Genomic DNA, 27,643 nt, shown 5'->3' on the forward strand with positions numbered 1-27,643 from the left:
AGGGCTTTTATTTTCTTAACAAAGCGAGAGCTCAGTCCTTCTGTCTTCCGGTGACGTTTTTAAATCGCCGGAAGTGTCGAAGTAAATCGTCGAATTAAATCATTTCGCTGCTGAAAGTCCTGTGTTATGTAACATAATGTGGTAAAACTTTAACATAATGTGGTAAAACTTTAAATAAAAATACTAGCCGTGTAAGAGTGAGCAGTTGTTGATTTCTAATTCTTATTTTGTTCTGTTTCACTGCTAGCATCATGTTGCTAGCTAAATATGTAACTACTGAGATATAAGCTGGTTTATAACACATCCTGCTAATAATATAAAACCCACCGGTAAATGTTTTAAAAAGTGTGCATTGAAACTCAACTAAAACCAAGTCATAAAATGTACTAATATGTGATAGGTTGTGTTTGAGACTTTTATTTTAAAAGTCGCGTAAAGAGATGATCAGCTGACTGTGATGTCAATAAAGCAAGTTGTCAGCGGGCGGAGGAAGCTGAGATCTACCGGATCCTCTCATCGTGCAGGTGAAACCGCTGGGCGCTCAGATATAATCTCTCATTTCTCTCTTTAGTTGGTTTATTGAAGCTGCTGCCATTGTCTGCCCGCTGCAGCCTTTACCGGCCGGTGGATTCATGCTGAGGGCGACCGGGAGCAGAAGGTAAACCCCGGGGAGGATCGCTGCCGTCAGCATGGACATCCAGACCGAGAGACGGAGACTGCTGCAGGAGGAGGACGGAGATGACGGTCCGACCGGACTCCTATCCGAGCAGGAGGCTTATCTCAGGTCAGCCTGATCACCACAGTATGCAGCCAGAGGTCAGAGGACGATCTGACCCTTTCAAACCGGGTTTCTGGACTTACAAAGTCTAGGAAACTTCCAAAGTTTTCGAGACTTTCCACCAAAGCTCTCATCTTTGGTGGACCCTTACCTGGATGTTTCAGATGCTTTAAAACAATTTACCTGAAATAACCACCTAGAGTGCAGATTATTCTGCTGCATTCAGCTCAAACCATGTCTGCTCTCTGTTTCATTCAACAGTAGTTATGGTAGAGGTTAAATAACATGTTTCCAAAGTCCAAAATGAGGAGATGGACTTCCTTGTTTTATCTGATAATCAAATCAAAAGTCAAAGGTTTTCTGTTTACAGGGATATAAGATTGTAAAATGCAGAACATTTAGAATGATCAACTGGTTAAAAAGTTTCCTATTTACACTCACATCCACGCCAACAAAGACACTGTATTGGCTGCTGCAGCTTCCTACCTCCACTCCAAGGCAACATAGTTTATTAATATAATATAACAACCTTATAACATATAAAGTTTTTTCTCCATTTATAAATCTTGTTTTCCTCCATCTTGCTCCCTGCTATCTGATCTGATTCTGGTCACTCAGCCATTGTTTCTGGCTCTGGTGAACCCACTCAACTTATTTTCATCTTTAATTTTACTTTATTTATTAGAAATTTCAATCAAAAAGTTGAACACAGATGTGCACAGTGTCAGCCTCGGACTGTGTGTGTCAGCTGTGAAGCATTTGGCACTTAAGCATTGAAAATGTTCCAACTTTATCCAGAAACCAAGAACACAAACGTCCTTCCAACAATCTGAGGACTTTGTGTTGATTTTATTCATTTTAATACTTTATTTATGCCAAATTTAGACATTTTTCTGCGCTGTCAATCAATACTACTCACTCTGCTCGTATATGGTCATGCTAACTAGCTATGCTAACTAACCTTAGCATTCATGGCAGGCTATGTTGTGGTGAACCAGCAGAGAGTAGGGGTGCAGGGACGTGAGCATAGGAGTGATTGACAGCGCTGAGGCCCTCCTCCTGGCTCTGATTGGTTATATGTCAGGGGGCGGGGTTATGCTTTTACATGTGGTGAGCTTCCTTTTTGGATTTATTTGAATCCTTAATTAGAAAACGTGAGATTAATGGATGGCGATGGCCAGGGTTGATCGGAATGATGGACACTCTGGTCTGGATCGTTTCTGGTAGTGGCAGCATCATGCTGTGGGGACGTGGAAGTTGGTCAGAGTTGGAGTTAAACTTGTTTGAGGTTCGCGTAAGAGGATAACCTGAAACAGGACCAGGCGTGTCCAGACTCTGGACAGCAGCCATCTGGACATTTTAAGGATGATTCTGACTAATTTAAATCTCCCTAGAATGGAAAATGTTGGTCGCAGCACAAAGCATTTCTCCTTTAATGTCATTGCTTTGCATTCTCTTTAATTTTCTACTGAACAAAACCACATCTGTCCAGTGACGTTCACTGAAAAGCAGGCTTTGTTGCATCTAAATCAGTTTTTATTTAATTTATTAAAGTTGGCTAAATACAGCAAGCATTTCTAGAGGAAAAGTTCCCCAAATTCCTGTAAAGATACTCATTGTTTTCCTCTTTTTCACCAAATCAAGCCAAAAAGCATTTGAAAAACTACTTTCAATAAAGAAAAAGTGGAAAACTAGATTTAAGTTTTGGTTCTAAAGTGAATCATACAAATCTGAAACATTTGTATTTCTTGTTTGGTTTATTGTTCAAGAAAACATTTGGACATCGCTGTCTTAAATCATTTTCATATGTCAGAGTGGCCTAGTCAAAGTCCAGACCAAAACACAATTCAGAAACTATGGTAAGACTTGAAACAAAGTGCTTCTTATGCGAAGTTTGAAAATTCTTCCAAAATAAAACAAATATGAACATGTGAAACTGCGCAGATATTTACAGTTTATTTGACCTGCTTCCTCTTTTCTCTGTCCGCAGCAAAGTGAAGAACAGGAAGTTGTACCTGGCCTCGTTCGCCGCCGTTCTGGGTCCGATGAGCTTCGGGTTCGTGCTGGGATACAGCTCCCCCGCCATCCCTGAGCTCAGCAGGATTTCCGATCCTCGGCTGCGGCTCAGCGAAGTGGAGGCCTCCTGGTTTGGGGTACGATGACGCAACATCACATGGCTGGAAGCCGGGACGAGTTTGGGCTGCATCAGCAGCTTTATGTCGTCACATGCTGCCGGAAAATACTTATTACAGCAAAAACAGCCAACAGTTGAACAGGAGGCTTTAATTAGATGTAATTTTATTCATTGGTAAGAAAATGGTTTTCAGATATTGGCTCTGATGAGACAAAATTGTTTGTCTTTACATTCAGAAGTTTTGCAAACCTAAACATAACCAAGTTCAGTTTGCTGAATCTGGCTGCAGTCAAAGACAAGATTAAGACATATTATACAGTTTAGCTGAACATGTATTTATTAATATTAATAAGTTGTGTTCAAAGTGAGTTAACCAGAAGAGCGCTGAGGTTTCATGTTTTGGTTTTGAAGTCCATTGTGACGATCGGAGCGGCGGTGGGCGGCCTGCTGGGCGGCTGGATGGTGCAGAGGATCGGCAGGAAGCTGACGCTGATGTCCTGCACGCTGCCCTTCGTCTTCGGCTTCACCATCATCATCGCCGCTCAGAACGTGTGGATGCTGTACGTGGGCCGGGTGCTGACGGGCCTGGCCAGCGGCATCACGTCGCTGGTGGTCCCGGTAAGAACGCCGCAGACATTCACGGTTTTTAACCTCCAGAAAATGGAATCTGTACTGAGCGAATCTGGAACACAGCAGCTGAAAAATGAAATAATCGATTCAGTGGATGGTCCAACATGACAGAGGGCCAGACTATTCTCACAGTTAAAATGGCTTAATTGTGAGAATAAAATCATTACAACAATAAAATGATGTCATCAGCAAAATAAAGTTAGAATATTATGAGGAAAAATTGTAGCACCAGAAGAAGGTTGTAAAATTGTAAAAAAAAAAAAAACTCACTTTAATGAGAGAAAAAAACTGTGATAGTTTATTTATTTACATATAATACTATATAATATATTAGTATATTTATTTTTGAAAACCTTGGTCTAAAATTAGACGGATAAAGATTAACAGACAAACTACTGGGATTTACGTTTGCTGCTTCACCTTATGATGCAGCGTTTGTTTAAAACCACAATTATATCTAATTTTTACTAGAATGAAGCCATAAATAACTTTTGAATGTGACTATAGTTGCCGGTTTTCTTCCCTCTTCCTCCTCAGTTGTATATATCTGAGACGGCGCATGAGAAAGTCCGCGGGATGCTGGGCTCCTGCATTCAGCTCATGGTGGTCTTGGGGATCATGGGAGTTTACCTGGCAGGTATGTCGCTGCTGCTTCCTGCTGCAACAAGTGAGCCCAGGCTTCTGTGAATGATTAAGGGATTCCTCTGATCAATGAGGGAGTTCCTCCTGCGTAATCGGTCTGGCTGCTTATCTGAAGCTTCTTTGTGGCTCTGATTGAACTGTTTGGAGGAAGAGGAGAGCCGCCGCAGCGCAGGTAATCCTCTGATCAGATCAGATCCTCTGCGGCTGCAGCAGCCACCGGTCTGGGCGGCTGCACGCCTCTCATGTTTTCCAAATAAAAGCTGGAGTGTCCAGTCAGGTGGGCTGCCTCGTGATGGCCTGGCTGTGCAGAAAAGTTGATTATTAACAGAGCAAACACAAGCTCAGAAGGATCAAACGATGGATCAGGGATCTTGTTCTGTTTCGTGTTAGAGTGTAATCAGAGTTTGAGCTGCTCTTCGGTTTTGTTTTCACTCATTCACAACCAGAAGTCTGACGTAAATACGGTTAAGATCTGGATTCTGCTCTTTGCACATTTAATAAAGAAATTTCATTAGTTTTGTCACATTAAATGTGCGACGCAAGAGTTAAACAGTGCATACCAGATAACTATTTCAGTTCAATGTTTTACCAAATGAAATGGTAGTCAAGACAAATACTGAGCTTCACACAACAATATGAAACAATATGAAAATCTGCTTCAGTGGTAATTTAGACTTTTTCTGAGACATTCAGAATATGTCTGTGTTTTACAGGTTCTGCTTCTTCATCATAAACAAGTTAATATAATGTGACGGATAAAATCCAGTGTTTTTCTTTTTTGCACTCATTAGTAAATTAGACACAGACTTTTCTGCAGGTTTGAAGTTTTTCAGCAGGTGTTGAAGTGAACAACATGTTCATCGTCTTTAACGTGTTTCTGTTTCTCTGGTGGCTCAATGGCTGGAGCTAAAATCCTGGTTTATTTTTCATAAACTATGCTACATTTGGTATTTTTTCATAGATTTTACCAAATTTCTTTTTGATGCTGTTCATCAAAAATGAATGTAAAACTTGTCTGTATCTATGGAGACGACACCGTTAAGGGCTCGACACGCAACACACAAAGATGAGTTTGAATTTGGATCTGGAAAACCTGGAAAACCTGGAAAACAATTGATTGAATCGACTTCTGTCCATATCTGTGGTTAAAAGTGTCATTTTGGTATCTTGACCTTTTTTGTGAAACGGATTCAGTGGAATTTCTCTTAAATCTTTCAAGCATGTGAAGGGAGGAAGAGTCAGGATGAGTTCATGAAAGCGACTCATTGTCTCATCTGAGACTCTCCAGGAGGCTGGATTAAAATAACCACATTAGTTTTATATCCTGAATTACAGCAAAACCGCTGTGGATGTCATGCATAGCAAAATTACACCAGACCCACTAAAGTTTCCCTTCTGTGCAGCAACCTCATGAAAGCTGCTTATTTTAGCCAGATACATTCCTACGATGGTTTATTAGAGACTTTAGATAGAAAGGAAAAAGTGGTAAATTTCCATTTTAAAAAATCAAATATGAAAATTTCTGAGTTTGAAAAGTTGAAAATTTTCTGTTTCTTTTCTAGCAAATTCTCCAGCTCAGAACTGTCCTTGTTTTTTTTACTCCATTTTTCTGTCTACATTAACTGTAAGACGGTATCAGTCACTCCTGACCAAACACAAACAATGCAAATAAATAATAATCAGTTAATTTTCAATGTTTCTCTGAAGGAGTTTGAACAAAGCTGGACTTTCTCAGAGCACCAACAATCAATGACAGCTGGAGAGAAAACACCTAAAATATATTTACTAAAATATAATTATTGGTGTCACAGCATTTAATTACTAGGAAGCTTCATTTTGAACATTATTTTTCTTTTATTGCTGGATGTATTTATCCTCTCTGAACACTTATTGTTGCTGAATGTTGTAATGATCCTTTCTATTGCATTATGTTATAAAGTTAATGATCATTAAATTGAAAGTTTATCCTCTGAAGGTCACACTTGTTCACTTTAGATCTTAAGTCCATCTGATGATCGCAGATTATTACATTTCCTGATTCCTACCAGGAATCTTGCTGTAAGAGATCCAGTGATTCATTAGGATCAAAACAAGTTGCCCTTTTGTTTCCTTGTTGGTTTTCTTGTCTTGTTTTTGCACCATGATGAAAACAACCAGAATGTGGATCTGTGTTTCTTTTCATTGTGGAAATGAGCAGCTTGTCATCATCCATTTCCTAAACCGGATTTCTTTTAAGATTTTACATTTCATGTGACCAAATCCAAAATTAGCTGCCATTAAAATAAGGTAAAACAAACTATGATGGGGAACATAAAGTTACAGTAAAACAAAGAGTTCAGTTTAGCGTATGCTAAGCTAATCTGACCTGAGATGACCTGCACCATACCAGGGAACAATAACTTTTGCTGAGGTAGAAAAAATAACTTTTTTAATGGACAACTTTGTTTTCAGTATTTACAGTTCGTTTTATTTGTTGTTTGGTTTATTTATTTTGGATATTTGCAATGTTTTCCTGTTCCAGTGTCAAATGTTCATTAGAATTTAAAGTTTTAGAACCTGTTGGTGCATTACTTAAAAATCGTCCCAAACCAATGCTGTCATCGTTTATTGTAATAATCTCTGGGACAGTTTATTGTCCAGCTAAGTTTGTAATGAGTGGTTTTATTGTCCTTCTGAGACGCCTCCCAGGTTTCAGCCGTGTGTCTGAACCCGACCTGCAGGTTTGTTTGTGGACTGGCGCTGGCTGGCGATCTGCTGCTCCCTGCCGCCGTCGCTGCTGATGGTCGCCATGTGCTTCATGCCCGACACGCCGCGCTTCCTGCTGTCGAAGGGGAAGAGGCGGGAGGCCGAGGAGGCCTTGCGCTTCCTGCGCGGGCCGGACGCCCCCATCGAGTGGGAGTGCTCCTGCATCGAGGACGCATGCGACGAACAGGTGGAATTGCAAAAAACAAACTGTTTTTACTCCTTTACAGGATCGGTCTGAGATATTTTCCGTCTGAATGTGTGAAGGATTCGTCCGTCGGGATTCTGTTTTCTTCCAGGGTTCAACGTTCCACCTGTCCGACCTGAAAGATCCCGGCGTCTTCAAGCCGCTGCTGATCAGCATCCTGCTGATGGTGTTTCAGCAGATGACCGGGATCAACGCCATCATGTTCTACGCTGAGGACATATTCGTACAGGCGCACTTCAAGGTAACACACACACACACACACACACACACACACACACACACACACACACACACACACACACACACACACACTTGGGTTGAAATTTAAAAAATAAAGTATCTTCCAACGGGCCTCAAACAGTCGTTGTGGAAGCTGTATTGTGGGCAGGAAGGATCTCCAGTAGCAGTCAGTCTACCAACGAGTCTAAACAGGCCTCTGACTGAAGGCTCTTGCTGTGAGTTTCATGACCATCGTGAGATGCTAACAGCTCAACATCCAGGCAGCAGAGACGATATTCCACACCGACATGTTCAGGAGGTCAAGCTCTGCTAATCCTCCTCATTTGCTTTTGCTACGCCTCTTTAAATCTCCATCTGCATCCATGAAGTCTCTGTTTCATCTCCTCTGGGATTTCTTCCAGCTGCAGAGCAGTAAAAGACAGTTTGAATAATAAACAAGCAACACTTTGACTTTTCACCTGATGAGGTTTTGATCTTGAGACTTTCTGGTGTAAAAAGAGTGATGCTGTGGGCTCAGTTGAATTTTAATTTCAAAACGGTTCAACTTGTTTGAATTTTAATGGAAATATTTCCATTTATTTCACAGACAGAAGTAGATTTCTTTTTGGAAACTGTGTCTGCGGCGCTTTCCGTCCTGATTGTTGCTGTTTTTCAGGAGAGCGAACTGGCTTCGGTGATCGTCGCTCTGATTCAGGTCGTCTTCACTGGGATCGCAGCGGTGATCATGGACCGGGCCGGCAGGAAGGTTCTGCTCGTCATCTCAGGTTTCATTTCATCAAATCATCAATGCACTTTTTGTTTCGTCTTCCTTTCTTTTCCCAAACTTTTCAGCTATTTTCTGGCTGTGATCAATTATGATTAATCATTATGTCTGTGTTTGTAAGCTTGAAATATAAATATAAGTCCCGCCTCCTGCTGCACACCAACCAATTAAAATGCAAACAGTGATGTTTGTTTTTTCTCAACAGTAATTAAGTGATACTTGCTCCACTACACATGCAAACAATCAGTAGAACATAGTTCAGGAAACGACTGACAGTTGAGATGGGTTTTCCATTTCCTGGGACGTCCGCCCCTTTCTGATGCCGCCCTGGGAAAAAATTATTGTCTCCAACCAAACATGTCTGAAGATTCTCAGTTTTTCAGGTTTTTATATTCAGGAAGGTTTAAAAAAATGTTTTAGGTGTAAATTTAGAAACTCTCCATTCATTTCCTGTTGGTGTTGTCTGATGAGCCGACTTTAGTTTGCTCTCATCCAAACTGCAAAAACACAAAATCTGGTTTTCTTGTTTCTAGTCCAAATATCTCACCAGTAACTTTTGCACAAGAACTGGGAGCTTGTTCCAAGTTTAAGAAACTGGAACTTCTATCTACTGAGGAAGAAGTTCCAACATGCTCACCTGTCCAGGTTAACTGTACATGCCAACGTTGAGGAATTTGATTTGTTCTGATTGAATCCAGGCGTGGCCATGATGATCAGCACCACGGCGTTTGGCGTCTACTTCTACTTGACGCCCAAAGTTCCCGGCGGAGCGCCGGCGCCCCCCGCTGACCTCACCTGGCTGGCTCTGGCCAGCATGGCCGTCTTCATTGCAGGTGAGTTCAGGTTCACGTCAGCAGGAGGATTTAAAGGAGGACGTCGGTAACGCCTGTCGTTTTCAGGCTTCGCCATCGGCTGGGGTCCCATCCCCTGGCTGATCATGTCGGAGGTCATTCCCATCAGAGTGAGGGGCTTTGCTGGAGCGGTGGTGGTTCTCAGTAACTGGGGCATGGCCTTCGTCGTCACCAAAACCTTCCAGGACATGATGGTGGGTCAACCAGGGAAGATGTTCCTCCTTTTCCTGCCGTTTCCTTTAGCAGGACAGATCAAGGCTTCCTGCCTCATCTATTAGTTAGTGAACTTTGTTTGGTAGATTCAGATCAGATTCTCTCATTTTCGATGCATTTTTTAATTTATATTTTAGTATTTGCATTCTTAAAATTTTTCTTGTTTTATTTTATGTACTTTTAATAGATTATTTTTCACAATCTGTTTTTCATGCTTTTGTTATTTTTATTTTTGTTTTTATTTAATTTATTTTCATACTTTTAATATTTTATGTTTTTTAAATATTTTTGTTGTATTTTCATCTATTTCATAGTTTTAAACTGTTATAATATCTTTACCTTTTATGCAGTTATTTTTACACATGTAGTTTTTTAAATTATTTTTATTCTTTTTGATCTAATTTTAATGCATTTAACATATTTTTAATTAATTTATTTCTTTACTATTTATTTAAATACAAGTTATGCTTTTTACAGTTTTTTATTCTGTTTGTTTATTTATGTATTTTAATAATACCCCAGTGATGTTGATGTGAACGAACTGATTGCCTGCAGTTTTGTCTCCTGCAGTAGCTCTAATCTGTTTCTGCGTCTCCTCCCAGTACCTCCTAACCAGCGCCGGGACGTTCTGGCTCTTCGCCTGCATGTGCGGCCTCAACATCATCTTCACCGTCATCTTCGTCCCGGAAACCAAAGGCAAGACGCTGGAGCAGATCGAAGCCCTTTTCAGAGGGACTTCAGGTCCGTGAAAGCGCTGAACCTCGGCAGCCTGAGCAGACTGTTAAAGTGGGCATTCAGAAAATATCCTCCAAGAACATGAAGCTAACTCAAACATTTTCTATAGTTGCTTTTATGACAGAAAACAGGTGAATATTTTAAGTCATTCTTGTCTATTTTGTGAAAACTCAACTGTATTTTATTACTGTATCAGTGAGGTGCAACAGAGATGATGATGATGATGGTGATGATGGTGATAAGTTGGACATGTTGACTCCTGAAAAACATCATAATCTGACATCAACACTCAGAAAGCTGTGAGGCGCCTGTTGCTCTTCGCTGCCCCCTGCAGGCCTCACAGGGACGAAGGAAGCGAAGCTGCAAAAGCTTCACTGAGGCAAAAAGATGTCAGTGGAGTTTCTTAAGTTTCTGTCTGTGTGTTTCCACACAGCGTTTTCCATATTCTATCACTCATGAAAAGGGTTTAATGTGATAATATATAAAAAAGCTGATTTTTGCTGTTAAGTTGATAAAAATCTTTATTTAACTTTTCCAACAAAACGTGAAGTACAACTTTTCCCTTTCTGAGTTTTTATTCTACTTTTTGCTACATTTCTGTTACGATTTTCAGTTTGCCGATTTAAGCTCATTGTTAGGAAAATTCATACAGAAAAAATGTAAAAACATAAGCCTTGATCAGGACAAAGGATTTGTAAGTCTCCACATATTCATTAGTTTACATTATAAACACTATTTAAAGTCCAGACGAGTCGGAGGGTGTTGGGTTTTACCCGACTGCGTTGGTATTTGGATGTCATAGAGTTTTTAAATATTCACAGTGAACATTTAGGAGTTTTTTAATTTGATTTCACCACAAAATGTTCGGCTTAGTGTCATGATCGATTTTAGCCTTTTAAACATTCAGAAACTATTTTGGTTAAGCTATTTTAATGGTTGTAGTTTTAGTTTAGGTAAAATTTGTGCATCAAAGTCCATAAACCTCAAATTCACCAACAGTATGTATTTCCTTTCTGAATTATTCTTCCACAGTTGAAACTCAAGGGACATTTTAACCATATTTCACACATAAATCACAGTAAGAACAATAACTGTCAATTTTCTCCTCTGCAGTTAGAAAATGTCCATAAGACTTAAAACTTTTGTGCGTTTTTTGTCTGCTTGAGGTTTGATTTCTCTCTGTCTGATAAAAATGTTTTCTGATTTGTTGCCGTTTCTTTACTTTTATATTAATCCATTATCACGTAAGTTGCAAATTAAAAGAAAGTTTGTGCGTTTTCAAATTATCTGCTGAATTGTAATTTTTAAAAAAATCTGGAATCTCTTTTGATGATCCTGAAGAAAGTGAAGCGGAACAGGACTTCCTAAAAACACTTCCTGTTTTTGCTTGGCTTGATGTTGTTTCAGTGGAAAAGAATAACGGCTTGTTGCTGAAATGTTTTGAAGATGTTATAAATACCGTGGGAAGTGAATGCATCATGGAGTTCCTGTTTACACTAAATACATTTTTATTCAAAAAGCTGACATCTGTTAACTATAACAACTACATGTGTCTGTTTGTACCGGATTTTTATTCTTATGGGTTTGTAGATTTAATGTTGTAAAGATGGATGCCTTGTGCTGATTTGACCTGGGAACAATTTGCCTTTGTTTCTTCACAGTTTCATTTTTTTGTCCTGTTTTTCGCTGCTTCTTTGGTACAAAAAAATCTCTGTTTTGTGAAGTCATGAAGCTCAAAATGACTCGTTTCATATCTTCACAATGACCCTGGTTGAATCTTGGAAAAAATAAAATGTGTGATTATCTTTTGTTGTAATTTGTGTTGCAGAAATTATTCATTATTTAAAAGTTTTCAAAAGAAGCCAACAGAGGACTTCAAATCTTCACTTTTATGAGCAAACACTTAAAATTTACATATTTAAGTTGATTTTGTACCATAACCTAGAAATTATCCAAATAAAATGAATAACAATCACATGCTAATTTTAAAGTAGGACAAGTACTTAATGAACTCAAACATAATGGCAAAAATAGATAACATTATTTAAATTTCATTTCATTGCTTCCTCAACAGTTAGCTTAAAAAGTAATTAAGTAGGTAAAAGTTTGATACTTTTATTTAGATTATATTTTGTATCTCTTATATATTTATGACATTAAAACGTACTACTTGACTGCAGTGCAGAAAAAGTTCCTCCTAAATTCAAATGCATTAAAGCTAAATAAATATTTTCATTATATTGTATAACAAATAACGTACAATAAACAGAAATACATGTGTATATTTTAACTTTTAACATTTATATACCGTTATATGATTGCAAAATTATAATATTTATTCCAGTGTTCAACAATAAATTAGTATTAAAAGCTTCATTGTACTTAAAATAGTTTAAATTTCCGCGTTTGCGCACTTGCTCTGTTTTTCATATTTCAAAATAAAAGCCTCACCTTCATCACCCTGATGACCGCTTCGTTTGACTTTTTAAATAAAAACAACGAAGAAGAAGAAACATCCTAAAAATAGAGCTGATGAACGCCTAATTACAATCATTACTTTTCAGTTTTGTTTTAATTTTAATCGAGAGTCTTTCAGGTGCACGAGCTCCTTCCTGTGCGCGGTTAAATGTAACGGAAACGGTCCTGAAGCGCCTGCTGGTGTCACCCGGTTTATGTTCCGGCGCGCCGCTGGCTGTCAGCCTGCCCGCTGCTCGGCTCTGATAGCCGGGGATGCTGCTTGCCGCGCCGCGGACAGAGATGGAGTTCAGCCGCAGAAACAGCGAAGTGACGGACGGAGTTTGAAACAAAGGCCGGGCGGCTGGCGTTAGTTCGCCGCCTGAATTCACCGATCAGGGGGCTTGTTCCCGTTTTTTATAGCGATAACAGAGAAACCAAAGAGTCCCAGGGAAGATGAAGCTGCTGAAGCCGAGCTGGGTGAGCCACAACGGTAAGCTGCTTGTGCAGGAATCTGTTGGACCAAGTTGTGCTTTTGTTGTCGGAGGGGGGAACTAGTTCAGGAGGTCTGGTGGTGGTCCTCACTTGTTTCTCATTAACTCACTCTCCTGCTCTCAAACATTCCCAAATATGGGATAAAAACGGCCCCTAGTTTTTATTTTAGGACCTCTTCTCTCTGCTGAATAGATTTAAATGAGCTAACGCAGCTAGCTGGTTAGCCCCCCGGTTAGCTCGCTGCCCCGACACCAAACGACCCAAAAAACCTTCTCCGTCCTCAGCTAATGTGTCAAACTGGGCATTTTGTTAAATGTCTTTCCCGCTTCGAGTGACATTTTGTGAAAGTGCTGCCAGTTTCCAGGGTGGGCTGGAGGAAGCTTCCAGCTGCTGTTACTTGGGAAAGTTAACCGCTGCCGGGAACGGCCTGACGCCGAGCTGCGGCTGCAGGTGTCGGGTTGAACTCAGCGCCTCAGCAGGGATGTTACCAGATACACGATCCCAGAACCCAGATCCAGCCCCTGCAGCTCAGAGCTGACATTTACAGCACATTACAGCTGCAGAAACTTCATGTTGTTTTTCCATGTAACTGTTGACGCTCCAAACAGTTGAACTGTTGTGCTGCTGTTGTTCCAACTTCATGTCTGAATTCATGTGCAGTTTGTGTTTTTGCTGTTAATACGACATTAAACCAAGTATGGACTATCAGTTGAAATACTGCATGTCTCGTTAGTGTATTTAAGGGTGCTGTGGTTGTGTTGTTGGTGCTGCAGTTTGAAATTGAGTCATGTTCTGTCTCTTCCCGACATTACAGGGTTTTAAATACATCGTTGCTGCACTGGGTTTTATTTTCTAAATAATTTTCACAAATTGAATCTCATCCTGCAGTGTCTACTTTGAATTTTGATTCTGCAGGTTTTTACTGTCAGTTATTAAACCATGAGAATCTCATAACCATTCAAGCTCTTGATGAGTCGTAACTTTAGTTTAAGTTATTATTTTTTTAGATCTAACAATTCTCTGAGTGAAACTTTGGGGTTTGCTTTAGTTCTGCAGCATTACAATGTGGTATTTCTGCCAGCGTGTCGTCAGAAACGCCGAGGTGTTTTGGCTTGAATCTGACTCCATGGTCATCCTGCATGCTGGTCCAGATGTTCAGCAGCTGTACATGAACTCAAACGTCTATTTTGGTTTGAAAACACCTGAAAAGCCTGATGGAAATGTAAAACTTTCAAATTTATGCTGGATAATTGCAGACAGAATAATGTGACAGACTAGAAAAGCTGCAGGAACATCGTGTTTCCACTTCTAACCTGTATTTACTTTGCTCCTCATTTCCACCTCGTCTGTCACCTAAATACTTTTAACGCTCTGCACATTCCAGGATTCATTTCTGTCCTGCAGCTACAGCTTGATTAGACATCCTGGAAAATTACCAGCACCTATACTGACTCATGAATGAATAAAACCATTAATTTCTGCTCCATTTTTATCCATTTCTATTAGCATTATTAGAGAAAACGAAACACTATTGGGTTCTTCAGGCTGAGTAAATTTGCATTAAAACAAACTAAAGTGCTGAGATAAAGAAGGTCCAGCAGCAGCAGCTTTCTTTCTAAGAAAGTCCTAGATTGCAGAGCGGGCGTGTGCAGCTTGGAGGAACCGGTTTCAGCTTGACCCGGTTCTCCAACAAACCTGTTTAAAATCACACAATATCTGGGAAATTTCCATTAAGACAAAATGCTGGGATGTTCTTCTGATGCTGCCTGTGTTTGTGCTTCAACAACAAGTTTTATCTGCGAGTTAAAGACGATTTGAGTCTAATGTTAACATGTTAGTGTTTGTGTATTCCAGGCAAACCCATTTTTTCAGTCGATATTCATCCAGATGGGACGAAATTTGCAACAGGTGGACAAGGTGAGACGTCGTCCTGCGCTCCATCCTGTGGAAATGTTGTTTCTAATAATTACAGTCGTCATAAACTCATCTGTTTGTTTTTGATTTCAACAATTAAATGTGAAAGTCTATAAATTTGTTCAAAAAACAAACCACAAACACTCAAACGCAGCACTCCATGCATAATGTTTCTTCTTATTGCCATGTTTTTAATTTCTTTGTTCTACATTTATGATTTTGGATACATTCTTAATATCATGTTTTTTTATTTTACATTTTATTATTATTCCTATTTTGCCTCCCAGTAGTTTTCAGACGTATTGTGTAGAAAAGCCAGTCGAGGGACAAGAGCTGCTAATTAGATTGGGTCTGTTCTTTTATTGTTTGTCTGTCCCTATCAAATAAAAATAGTGAATTAAATAAACAATGATTTACTGTAATTGGATAAAAATGCGCTGCAGGTTCATTGATAGAGATGGTAGCTTTGAATCTAACAGGAAATGGAATAATTACAAGCTGATTCTCTTTGTCTCTGATTTTTAATCAGCTCAAATGAAAATTGCAAAGCAAATATTGTTTCATGATGTTTCCAGGGTGAAAATGGAAACTCTCCTGATGGAAGTCACTGATTTAAACGTTTGTTTTGCAGGAGAGGATTCTGGGAAGGTGATGATCTGGAACATGGCGCCTGTCCTCAGTGAGGAAGATGAGAAGAATGAGAATATTCCCAAAATGCTCTGCCAGATGGACAATCACTTAGGTGAACAACGCTCTGTTTGTGTTTTAGATTTCTTTACCGAACTGTAACGGTTCCAAAGTCCTTCAATGAAAAATAAGCAGATAAAACAGAGTTTATGTTCAGATCAGACCTGTCATATGCTGCAGGTCGTTTCTGGGACTGAATGGAAATGATCCATAGAAATAATCCACTCTGATCATCTCTGTGTTTATCACCAATCAGTTGCTCTGATAATCTCAGGAACATGAAGCTATTGATCAATATGTTGATTAGTTCAGTGATCCAGTGTGAGTTCAGGTTTCAGGCATCAAACTAAATGGATGTTTACATATTAACAAAATTATCAGTTTGCCATTTAAAGTGTAACTATGTGTAACTAACACCTTGCCCTCTGACAAATGCTGAAAAATTCAAAAGTGGGCGGAGCCAATGGCCTCAGAGGGGCGTGGCCAAGTGTGGACCAACAGAGGGAAGCATTGATGCTAACTGAGCGACTCTGTAGCTGCACTCAGCAACATTTCAGACCCTTTGGCAACTTTTAGTCAGAAAAGGCAACGAGAGACAAATCTGGTGACTCTTTTTTTCTGTTATTAGAGAATTTTAAACCTGGTGTGTGTGTGTGTGTGTGTGTGTGTGTGTGTGTGTGTGTGTGTGTGTGTGTGTGTGTGTGTGTGTGTGTGTGTGTGTGTGTGTGTGTGTGTGTGTGTCTCCTCTGCAGCCTGTGTGAACTGCGTGCGCTGGTCCAACAACGGGCTGTACCTGGCTTCAGGAGGAGACGACAAGCTGGTGATGGTCTGGAAGAGAGCAGCGTATGTCAAACACGAACCGCCGCCGCCGCGTTTCTCAGAAACGGTCTGTTCTGTCTGAGACTCCATGTTTGTCTCCGCAGGCTGATCGGCCCGAGCACGGTGTTCGGCTCCAGCAGCAAGCTGGCCAACGTGGAGCAGTGGAGGTGTGTGACCATCCTGAGGAACCACACCGGAGGTACGCCGCCGCCGGCCGCCATGTTGGATCCGTCTGCTGCTGCTGCTCAGTGTTCTGCTGTGTTTGCAGACGTGATGGACGTGGCGTGGTCGCCTCACGACGTGTGGCTGGCTTCCTGCAGCGTCGACAACACCATCGTCATCTGGAACGCTCGCAAGTTCCCAGGTGGGAGAAAACTCACATCTGAAAACTGGAGGAAGAACCGATAAACCAGGAGGAATCCAAGTGAATGGCAGAACATCGCCGCGCTTCTGTGAACCAATCTGACTCCAATCTGACTCCAATCCCTTTGGTTGTGCTAGTTGGTCAAATTCAGCAGTAGATGAACTGGTTTCCAGTTCCAGGGCAGCCTGGTCTGTAAAAGGTCACGGTTTCCGACCCAGAGGTCGCGCTAGACATTTTGTTTTGCATAATTTTTGACTGATTTTTGAAAGATGAAAAATCCTGTCAGTTTTTTTTATGTTAATTTTTAAAAGGATAATAATAACACAGCAGTCAGAACTTCACACAGAACCACGACTGAAGTGATGTTGCATCAAATCCGCCTTTGGTTTGTGCAGTGATGCAATATAAATGTTGGCTGTGTTTCCTCAGAGATGGTGACCTGCCTGCGCGGCCACACAGGACTGGTGAAAGGTTTGACCTGGGACCCGGTGGGCAAGTACATCGCCTCGCAGGCCGACGACCACAGCCTGAAGGTGTGGAGGACGGTGGACTGGCAGATGGAGGCCAACATCACCAAACCCTTCAACGAGGTACAGCTGCTGCTCACGAAAGCTACCCAACATCAACAGCGCTAAGCTAAAGCTAACCCCCGGGATCAAACCGCCGGGATCAAACCGCCGGATCAAACCACCGGGATCAAACCCCCGGGATCAAACCACCGGGATCAAACCGCCGGACATTCAGGACTAGAAGCTGTTTATTTTTTGTCTGGAGCTTTAAATGACGTGAATCTGTTGACTCGGCTCTATGAACTCTAGTTTATGAAAACTTATCAACCAATTTTCTTGACAAAACATAAATATGATTTATTTTGGAGCTGAAGTGATAAAGTGAGTAAAAAAAATCTATTGATTGCCTTCTGCCATCTAATTATTGATCAATAACGACCAGATCAGCTCCATGCTGAATTGATGAGTTGAGCAGAAGTTGCTAGGCAACCAATGAATGAGGTTTAACCGCGGTTCAGTTAATATTCTAACTATTGAATATTTTATCAAATGTATTGTCTGTTGTGTTTATTGCGATACATGTATCAATTGATTTATTATGATAATTATTCTCCTTTGTTTCTCTGAAGTTTTTGTAAACTTGTGTTGCAGTGCGGCGGGACGACCCACGTCCTGCGCCTGTCCTGGTCTCCGGACGGGCAGTACCTGGTGTCGGCCCACGCCATGAACAACTCGGGTCCCACCGCCCAGATCGTGGAGCGGGACGGCTGGAAGACCAACATGGACTTTGTGGGCCACCGTAAAGCCGTCACCGTGGTGGTAAGGAGGCTCCAGCGACACATCCGGCCCGGGTTTTACCATCCGGCCCGGGTTTTTACCATCCGGCCCGGGTTTCACCATCCGGCCCGGGTTTCACCATCCGGTCTGGGTTTTTACCATCCGGTCCGGGTTTTTACCATCCGGCCCGGGTTTTACCATCCGGTCCGGGCTTTACCATCCGGCCCGGGCTTTACCGATACAATTCTGTTGATTTTGCAGAAATTCAACCCAAAGATCTTCAAGAAGAAGCAGAAGAACGGCAGCTCTCCGAAGCCCAGCTGTCCGTACTGCTGCTGCGCCGTGGGGAGCAAAGACCGCTCGCTGTCCGTCTGGGTCGGTCCCGCTCAGCAGCTCACACCAGCCAGAACCAGAACCAGCCCGTTTCCTAACACGTCCCTTCTCTCCTCAGCTCACCTCACTGAAGCGCCCTCTGGTGGTCATCCATGACCTGTTCGATAAATCGATCATGGACATTTCCTGGTGAGAAGTTGACAAAATCATCCTTGAAAGTCCTTGAATTTCATTGAAGGGTTCTCAAGGTTTGGGAACTGCTTCCTGTTCAAAATGCATAATTTTGTCATAAAGCACAATTTAACGTTTGATTAAAAGCCTAAATTTGAAAAATATAATTTCCAGTTGAAACCAGATGTTTTCATCCAAAAAGACTGAAATTAAATCAGACCAAAGTTTTCTGTAACGTCAATCATGATCAAGACTAATTCTGTTTGCTAAATGTCAGACAACGAAACAAGAAAATTCTTTGTGACATTTACAGAGACATGATTTATTTGGATATAATGAGTATTTATTATTGCTGCACCGCAAAATCACAAAATATTTGCAAACATTTTAGTCTAGTTCCCAGTTCAAATGTCTTCAAACACGACAAAACTTATTTAAAATTCCTTAATATTGATCAAAAAGTGGTTATTCTGTTGGCAGATTATTTCACGTAACACATTGTTCCCATTTCCTTGTCCCTGCTGTAGAAAGTAAAACACAGTCACATGACTTTATTAACAGTAATACCATGTAATAGTGAATTACATTCTTTTTAGTTCATTTGTTTTGTTTTTTCTCCAAATTTGAAAACTTACCTGTAAAATGTTTGAGTTTCGCAGTGTTAAAGGTTTAAGAAGGTGTGTGTTGCTGCCAGACGCGGTTCTGAAGTGACCTGAGGCGTTTCTGTCGACCTTTAGGACCCTGACAGGTCTGGGGATGCTGGTCTGCTCCATGGACGGCACCGTGGCCTACCTGGACTTTTCCTTGGACGAGCTGGGCGACCCTCTGGTGGAGGAGGAGAAGGTAAAACCTGGCAACCCGTCGAAGCTGCAGCCTGTCACAAAACATCAGATAAAATATTCAAATTCATCATTTCTGATTCATTTAACTTTTGATTGAGATGATTGTTGTACAATTGAGACTTTTGAAATTACTTCCTGTTTTTTTTCCTACATGACATTAATTTGATTCCCTCTTTGAATCTCATTTTGAGTTTTTTTTTTTTTTTTTGGATTTTGATCTTTATGTTTAGTTCAAAGAGGGAATATTCGCGGTGGATTCAGAGAACCAAACCTTTACTGGGAGAAATGGTTTTTATTGTGAATCTGTGTCTAAAAACCCCAGAAGGTCTGAGAGTTAAAGGCTCAGACAGAAAGAGGTTTCCTCCTGCTGTGGCTCAGAGATAAAGAGGCTCAACAGGCTAAATGCAAACCATTTAATATTCCCAGTGGATCCGGCGTGAAAAGCACAAGTGGCTCCACAGAAACCAGTAAAACTGCTGAGTTTCTGCCACATAAAATGATTTTAAAGAAAATCGTCCAAACGCTGACCAGATCAGCGTTTGGATCATTTGAGCAGATCCAAACGCTCAAACATCCAACATGAGTTTAAAGCTTTTAGTGTTTCTGAATCGGTCCATCTGTCTGCCGGTCAGAACACCATCCACCAGAACATCTACGGGAAGAGCCTGGCCATCACCAGCACCGAGGTCCAGCTCTCCACCACCATCATCGAGAACCCAGAGATTCTCAAGTACCAGCAGGAGCGCCAGAACTCGGCCCAGAACAACGCCGGCGCGGCCGCCGCCGGGCCCGAGGCCGCCACCCCCAAGGTCAACAGCGTGATGAACGGCGAGTCTCTGGAGGACATCCGGAAGGTGAGGCCGCTCGGTCGGGATGAACGGACCGTACCAGCTGGGCGGGAGGTTCTGGTTCTGATGGTTCTCTGTGTTGCAGAACCTCTTGAAGAAGCAGGTCGAGACGAGAACTGCGGACGGGAGGAGACGGATCACGCCGCTGTGCATCGCTCAGCTGGACACGGGGTGAGGAAACGAAGCTGTTTTTAAAGGGCCAGCGTCCCTCAGCTGGTCCTTTCTGAGCTTCACGTTTAATGTTTCCGCTCATCTGAATCAGACCTTCGGTTCTGGAGCTGCACTGATACAGTTCATCAGTCATCGATCTTTAAAACGCCTGACATGCTGACTCTGAGTTTGGCTGACACCAGTTTTTTTTGTTTTTGTTTGAATCAATGCTAAATATAGCAAGAAAGTCGCTGAATCAGCAACAGTGGGGAAACTATTGATAACTGCAGAGATGACCTGGTGGGTGGGATGTCGGTCAAACCGCCGTCACTGCAGAGCAGAAGAAGATATTTGCTCTTTTTTAGGCCTTCGCCGAGGTAGATAAGATCAGCTTTATATCAGCCGATCTCCTTAATCTCCCAGGATTAAGGAGATCAACGGCGATAATTTGGTGCATCCTGCTTGATGTTTCAAAAACTCTTTAATTTGCATGGCAGCCATTGAGCTGTGAATCATTGCATAGGGAGAGCAGTAAAATCATGCGCCAGGGCAACTGAACAGTTGCAGAGTTCAGCACACCATGTTTCTCTCATCACTGCTCCTACTGGGAGGAGCTACAGGCACACTTTGGCAGGTCCTGGTCAAATTTCTTCAGGAATTTTCTAGTTCCTATTTGTTGCCTATGTGATGTTTGTATGATGTGAAGCACTTTGAACAGCCATGCTGCTGATGAACTGGTCAGGATGACGACCTGCTGCGTCCTCATACGGTGCTTTCACTGACCAGCTGCTTTATTTGCCGATAATATAAAGAAAGTTTTGGGTTTGTGTTTATTTTTGAGAACTATTCATATTTGAAACTCCAGACAGCAGGAACAGATTTATTACCAGTTCTAGTTGTACTGGATTTAAATAGCTTTTCTTAGACCAACTGGTCTAAGAAAAGTTTTTATCCACTCAAACCCACTGAATGTTGATTTAAACATTGAGTCGTTTTGTGCTGTGAAACGGAGGTTATATGGGGATTAAAGGCAGAATCTCATAAAAATCCATTTGGTTTATCAGACTAAGTCTGTTCTGTTTCTCTTTAGGGATTTCTCTCCGGCTCTCTTCAACAGCGCCCCCATCCTGCCCTCCGGTTCCTCCTTGTCCAATCAGATCGCTCCGCAGCTCAACTCCGACTCCAGCCCGGGTCAGCCGTCGTCTCTGGGCGCCCGGCCCAACCAGGACGGGCTGCTCACCTCGCCTCCTGCCGCCGGCACCGCAAAAGCCCTGGAGGACGACAAAGACGGGTCCGTTCGGCCTCTGGGGTTCTGGTCCGGTTCCAGCCTCCAGCAGGTCGGCCACTCACTCTTCTTCTCTGGTTTCAGGTTGAAGTCCGGCCTGCTGCTCACCTCGGCCTCCAAGATCGAGCCGATGAAAGCCCTGGACTCCCGCTTCACAGAGAGGTCAAAGGCCACGCCGGGGATCCCGTCGGCCATCTCGTCCACGGCCGGACTCGCCCCTCTGGAGAGGTGAGCGCCCCCAGGAACGAACCCTGAAAACGCGTCGGGAACCGTCTCACCCATTCTGTCCGTCCAGCAGGCCGAAGGACGCCGTCTCCGCCCTGAAGGACGCCAAAGCCAAGGAGGAAACCAGCAGCGACAGCGAAGACAAGATGGCAGCCATCAACAAGAACCTGGCGTTCGCCAAGAGGAAACCCGAGCTGCTGCTGGACGGAGGAGAGGTGGTGGAGAAGAGGAAGAAGGGACGGCCCAGGAAGGACAAGATGGCCGCCTCCATCTCTCAGCCCTTCACCCAGGTAACGAGTCAAACTGACGCTAAAGCAGCTTCTATAAAAACATAATAAAAACTAATTATTAAAACTGTCACCAAAAACAACAAATCAGAGCCAGGATGAGGTTAATCAACCTCATGTATGCGCTGCTAAATATTCTGATAACGACTTACTGTTATGGGAAAACCATTTATCTGTGGCTATGCTAACTAGCTTAGGGCATGCAATGCTAATGGTAGAAAGGGAGGGATTAACAGCGCTAAGGCCCGCCTCCTGGCTCTGATTGGTTGTTTCTGTTTAGCACCAAGAGAACCCAGAGGAGTTTTTTTAATTTTCTGTCTTATTAAAATGTCAGAACATGGTGGCAGCTTCAACAAATATGAGGAGTCGTCGTTGTAACCTGACCTCTCTGTTTGACCTTTGACCTCCAGATAACTCCTCTTCCTCTAGAGCGGGAGCCGAACAGAGCTGCAGCTCCTCCAGCTGCGGCTGCCGTTCTGCGGCTGCCAACGCCGAGTCTGCAGAAAGCCTTCAGCCTGCAGGTTGCAGTTTATTTTGAAATCCGCCACAAAAGTTCAACATTTTTCAAATCCCAGAGAAAAATTTCTGGTTAGAATGAAAATATTGACGATTAACAAAGCGGTGTGTGTGTGTGTGTGTGTGTGTGTGTGTGTGTGTGTGTGTGTGGTGTGTTGTGTGTGTGTGTGTGTGTGTGTGTGTGTGTGTGTGTGTGTGTGTGTGTGTGTGTGTTCAGGTAAGCATGGATCCGTCTGTGTTCCTGGAGGTGGAGAACGACGTGTCAGTGGTTGCCGGTTCGAAACTCAGCCAGCTGCGTTGCTCCAGAGACGGGCGGGACTGGAACACGCTGCTGCCCAGCTCTGTGCTGGCCGCCGCGGGGAGCAGGTAGGGGGCGCCGTTGAGTCTTAGCGGAGCGAACCAATGAGAGCCGCTGAATGTTTCCTTCGCTCCTCCAGCGACGTCCTCGCCGTCGCCTGTGACGACAGGATGCTGTCGGTGTTTTCCTGCTGCGGGCGACGCCTCCTCCCCGCCATCCAGCTGGCCACGCCCATCTCCGCCCTGCATTGCTCCGCCCACTTCGTCATGGTGCTGACCGCCGGAGCCACGCTGTCTGTCTGGTCAGCGCCGCACAGAAACACTTCTACTGACGATTGATTAGCTGCTTGCATGAAGAGCAGGAAGTGGATGGTTGATGTTGGATAAACTGAAGGTGTGTGTGTGTGTGTGTGTGTGTGTGTGTGTGTGTGTGTGTGTGTGTGTGTGTGTGTGTGTGTGTGTGTGTGTGTGTGTGTGTGTGGTGTGTGTGTGTGTGTGTGTGTGTGTGTGTGCAGGGATGCGCAGAGGCAGAAGGCTCTGGTGAAGAATGAATCTCTGCAGACCATTTTCTCCGGTGAGTCTAAATGTTCTGAGTCGTCATTTTTTGCTTCTCGCTTTTTATTCTAACCTATAAAAAATATTTTTAAAAAAGTGGCTTTTATTTTAATCTTCCCTTTTGTGATTTGTACGACAGAATATCAGAGCCAGACGTTGAGATTTTTTTTTTTTAATGACAAGAATAAAGTTATAATATTATAACTTTATTCCACAGTTTTGTCAGAAAACCTTTTTTTTTTTTCTATAAACATAAACGAGATCGGCTCAGCCTGGCGGTGCGGCTCGTAAAGCTTTGTCAGAAACGTTTTGTCAAACAAGATGGTCGCTCTGGATGTGATGACATCACTGAATGATGCAAACCCAACGAGTTCATTGGTGGAAAGTTTAAATCTTCACCAACCAAAAGTTCAGTGACTGGACAAAGTGGATGTGAGATTCAGATTGTCCAGATGAAACGTCCACATGTCCATCAGGACGTCTGATTTCTGACTGAATGTTTGTGTCAGCAGGCGCTGAGACGACGGTGTCTTTGTCCCTGCTGACCCAGCAGGGCGTCCCGATCATCGGCCTGTCCAACGGGAAGTCCTTCTGCTTCAGCCTGTCTCTGGAGACATGGTGAGACCCGGACCCGACCGGACCGGCTGACACACTAAACCTCTGGTTAATCACGTTGCGTCTCCTGCAGGACGCTGATTGCGGACAAAGGAGACTCTCTGGTCCAGTGTGCCGACTTCAGGAGCTGCCTCCCGTCGCAGGACGCCGCCGCGTCATCGGGGCCGCTGGCCGTCGTTCAGGGACGCAACCTGAAGTAGGTCTTCCTGTAAGCTCCGCCTCCCGGCCTCGGCGTCCAGGCTAACGCTTCCTGTCCCCCGCAGCGCCGGGCGGCTGGCGTCCCGCCTGTCCTCCACGCCGCATCACCTGCAGCAGAGCATGACGCTGGCCTTCCTGGAGAACCAGCTGGCGTCGGCGCTGACGCTGCAGTCGGCGCAGGAGTACCGCTACTGGCTGCTCATCTACGCCCGCTTCCTGGTCAACGAAGGTACCGCCGCCGGGTTCTGTTTGCTCTGACCCGAGGCTGAGCAGACAGAACCAACACTTACTCTGGGTCTCAGTGGTTCATTCACCGGGTTCATGTGTTTTACTGCTGGTCCACCAGAAGGCCTTCAGAACCGTCGGTTTGTTCGTTATTCTCACCGTTTTACTGTTTACATCTGGAAATGATGAGACTTTAAACATTTAGAAAGAAATAGAATGCAGTAAGTCTTGACCTTTGACCTGTGCATGTTGTAGAGGGAAGCTCTAAAGCTCTTCTCTGATGGTGGAAATGATCAGAGTGAGTCGGGAAGCAGAGAGATGTTGCTGAGTTTATTACAGATTATTAATCTGACAGATTAATATTCCTTCTCCTCCGTCCAGGTTCTGAGTACCGGCTCCGGGAACTCTGTAAAGAACTTCTGGGTCCGGTCCACAAATCTGCTGCTTCATCCTGGCAACCAGCAACTTTGGTAACAACTTTATTTTCTGTTTCTGTCTGTTTAGTTAGAAATGTGAATAAATCGCTGCTGCTGCCAATAATTTATCCACCGTCAGCCATGAGAGACTTTAATCTTTGTTTTTCTCTTTCAAAACTTTTTCCTGACCTGATCTAGTAGTTATGGTGTTGACGGTTAGTAGCACTGTGTCCCTCTTCTACTATACATCAGGCCTGCATTTAATATTTAGTGGGTTATGTTGACAACCTAACAGCTGAAACCAGCGCTAGTCTTCGTTAGCTAGCAGCTTTTAGCGGGAAGCTAAGGGTGGGATCTTAGGCAAGTGTCTGGTTTGTGTCGGGATTTATTTCATATTTACGTCTGCAGAAGAGCAGGAACGTCACCGCTCTGCGTTCGTCTCTTCCTGTGTCGCTGTTTTCAGGGTCTGCACAAACGTGAGCTGCTGCGGGAGGTTCTGCCCGTCATCGGAGAGAACCTGCGCTTTCAGAGACTTTTCACAGAGTACCAGGACCAGCTGGAGCTGCTCCGCACCAAATAACACCCGGCCCGACCCGGACACACACACACGCAGACCGGACCCGCTCCGGTCCCGTCCCACTCGGCCCGGTTTGGCCTGGAGCCGCTGGGAGTCAGAACCAAGGGGTTTTCTGGGAGTTTCTTCAAACATGTCTGCCTCTGTTTGGACTTTGGGCCTCTTCAGAACCTCTCCAGAATCCATAAGGTCTCTACAGAACCCACCAGGTCTCTCCAGAACCCACCAGGTCTCTCCAGAACCCACCATTTTGCTTCTTTTTCCACTTTTCTCTTTGATTTCGTCTCTTTTTTTGTCTTTTTTTCTGTTTTCTTTTCCTCCGACCCGATCCGGGATTTTCGATCATGAATTTCATGAGGTGTTTCCATGGAAACGGTGAGCGAATGGTCGGATCCGGCTCCTCAGAACCGCGGCAGAACTCTGGGTGGAGAAGCTCAGTGAGTTCTCCTGCTGCCGGTCTTTGTGGGTTCACAGGAAGCACTTAATGAAGGTTTTAGAACCAAATCAGAACCGGAACCGTCTGGACGTCGCGTTTTTAGAAAACATTCATTTCCTGCTGGATTCGATTAAAATCAGGAAGTTGAAATGTTTTAAAGGTCATAATGTTCATCGTAAAGGAAGCGGGGACGGCTGCCGATCTGGGAAATCATCAGGTCAAACGGAAACGTTTGATTCTGCATCACATGATGCAGTTTGACTTCCTGCCAGCAGGTGGCAGCAGCAGCCTCTGTGTGTCGCAGTGAAAACGTTCCCCCTCCATGTGGGCCCACTGGTCCGTCTGTACAGAATTTCACTCTCCTGCTTCTTTCTTGTGTTTTCGAATGTTTGTAATGTTTTGTAATTTTGTTTGTTTTGTTTTTTGTTTTGTTTTGTTTCATTTTATATGAAAAAAAATTGCAGAAATTTTGTTTTGGAGCAAAAATTGAGATTAAAAATGGAATTGATGAGTTTGTTAATTTCCTGGTTTTTGGAGTTTTATTTCTCCTGTAGTAAAGAACCAGTTCAGCTCATAAATATTCATACCCCAGTGACCTGCAAATAAAAGGATTTGACGCTAATGAGGATTATTAATGAAAAGCTCTGCAAAAAAATGTTCAAACTGAAACTCCTTTTTCTATGGTTTGCTTCATCTTTCAGATCCAAACCTGAAAACAAATTTAAATCAATCTGTTGATGAGAAGCTGGGAATAAAGCTTATAATGGTTAACTAGAAATAAAAACTGATAAAACATCTTCAACTGGGATAAATAAAAACAGTAATTAATGAGGAGAAACTTTAACTGGAATATATAAATGTGTTTATATAATATTCTTTGTTTTTATAAATTTAATTTATTAGCCTTTAACACTGAAGAGAAATTCAGTGTGAAAATGTTTTTTATTATATTTTTCCTCCACACACAAGCAGCCATCTGCAAATTTGACCTTTTTAAATTCTGCACCTCAAATTTAACCGAAGTATGAAAAAAAATACTATTGTAATAAAAACTACATTAAAACTAAACTATATTTAACTAGTAAAAACTAACTAAATCTCTTAAAAACTAATTCAAACTGGAGAAAATGAAAACCTGAAACCTTCATAACCAGCCGGCTTTATAAACCACGAGATGAACGGATGACGACAAAAACCCAGAAGATTCTGGTTTAAATGTGACAGAAGAAAATGACCTAAAGAAATGAATGTATGATTTGTGAAGGAATGGTTTGAAAATCAAACAAATGGACATTAGAACAGTCTTCAGTCAGAGGCTTCTTCAGGGCCTCTGTAACACAGACTGCTACAGGGGAGCTTTCCTTCCTACAGCAACGACTGATATGAGTTGCACTTAATTTTTGGAATTAATTGTGAAAAAGACATGAAATTATGATCATGTCTTTATTCTCAGTATTTCATGACTAGTTTTAGTCAAAACTGGATGAATAAATATTTCTGAAATTGTGAAAATAGTCATAAAATTATATTATGACTTAATCCTCAAAAAGGTTTTTTTGTTATAATTCTAATCATCAAAGTAAATTTGAACTTAAAAGTTTTTTTTTCAGAAACCACTTTTTATTTAACTCGGTCATTTTGTGTTTTCATCAATGAATGAAGAGGCGAAGTTGTTTTTATCGCTACTGAGTTAAAACCAGCAGAGATGATGATGA

General features: G+C 42.6%; 2 protein-coding genes across 6 annotated transcripts; both read left to right on the forward strand.

Moving 5' to 3' along the window:
* The first annotated feature begins 236 nt into the window (after nt 1–236).
* slc2a8 (solute carrier family 2 member 8) lies at nt 237–11,752 on the forward strand. Its single transcript, XM_055039654.1, has 11 exons — nt 237–524; nt 612–784; nt 2,769–2,931; nt 3,324–3,530; nt 4,080–4,179; nt 6,905–7,116; nt 7,226–7,375; nt 8,030–8,138; nt 8,836–8,970; nt 9,037–9,182; nt 9,804–11,752. The coding sequence occupies exons 2-11, from the start codon at nt 690–692 to the stop codon at nt 9,948–9,950; spliced, it is 1,464 nt and encodes a 487-aa protein (XP_054895629.1). The 5' UTR covers nt 237–524; nt 612–689; the 3' UTR covers nt 9,951–11,752.
* Nucleotides 11,753–12,451: 699 nt separating this feature from the next.
* On the forward strand, nt 12,452–26,448 carry LOC129366148 (protein HIRA). Of its 5 annotated transcripts, none has more exons than XM_055039829.1 (25): nt 12,452–12,883; nt 14,740–14,802; nt 15,431–15,541; nt 16,239–16,329; nt 16,410–16,504; nt 16,574–16,669; nt 17,099–17,259; nt 17,830–17,997; nt 18,217–18,330; nt 18,407–18,477; nt 19,197–19,302; nt 19,934–20,155; nt 20,235–20,320; nt 21,390–21,590; nt 21,669–21,812; nt 21,880–22,099; nt 22,507–22,617; nt 22,830–22,978; nt 23,050–23,211; nt 23,425–23,483; nt 23,974–24,082; nt 24,153–24,275; nt 24,343–24,506; nt 24,884–24,972; nt 25,382–26,448. In XM_055039829.1, the coding sequence occupies exons 1-25, from the start codon at nt 12,847–12,849 to the stop codon at nt 25,496–25,498; spliced, it is 3,069 nt and encodes a 1,022-aa protein (XP_054895804.1). In that variant the 5' UTR covers nt 12,452–12,846; the 3' UTR covers nt 25,499–26,448. The 5 variants fall into 5 exon arrangements, with proteins under 5 accessions (XP_054895804.1, XP_054895803.1, XP_054895805.1 ...); XM_055039830.1 differs by having other exon boundaries at nt 12,453–12,883; nt 23,977–24,082; XM_055039831.1 differs by having other exon boundaries at nt 12,453–12,883; nt 21,883–22,099.
* Nucleotides 26,449–27,643: the final 1,195 nt, after the last annotated feature.

This window comes from Poeciliopsis prolifica, unplaced genomic scaffold, assembly GCF_027474105.1.
Source record: "Poeciliopsis prolifica strain line A6 unplaced genomic scaffold, Auburn_PproV2 SCAFFOLD014, whole genome shotgun sequence".
NCBI classification, from domain to species: domain Eukaryota; kingdom Metazoa; phylum Chordata; class Actinopteri; order Cyprinodontiformes; family Poeciliidae; genus Poeciliopsis; species Poeciliopsis prolifica.

Coding starts and splice junctions, on each gene's coding strand:
- slc2a8 (XM_055039654.1), top strand. CDS start 690: ATGGACATCCAGACCGAGAGACGGAGACTGCTGCAGGAGGAGGACGGA. Junction 3,531..4,079: donor TCACGTCGCTGGTGGTCCCG/GTAAGAACGCCG, acceptor CTTCCTCCTCAG/TTGTATATATCTGAGACGGC. Junction 7,376..8,029: donor TCGTACAGGCGCACTTCAAG/GTAACACACACA, acceptor GCTGTTTTTCAG/GAGAGCGAACTGGCTTCGGT.
- LOC129366148 (XM_055039828.1), top strand. CDS start 12,847: ATGAAGCTGCTGAAGCCGAGCTGGGTGAGCCACAACG. Junction 12,884..14,739: donor GAGCTGGGTGAGCCACAACG/GTAAGCTGCTTG, acceptor TGTGTATTCCAG/GCAAACCCATTTTTTCAGTC. Junction 16,330..16,409: donor ATGGTCTGGAAGAGAGCAGC/GTATGTCAAACA, acceptor TTGTCTCCGCAG/GCTGATCGGCCCGAGCACGG.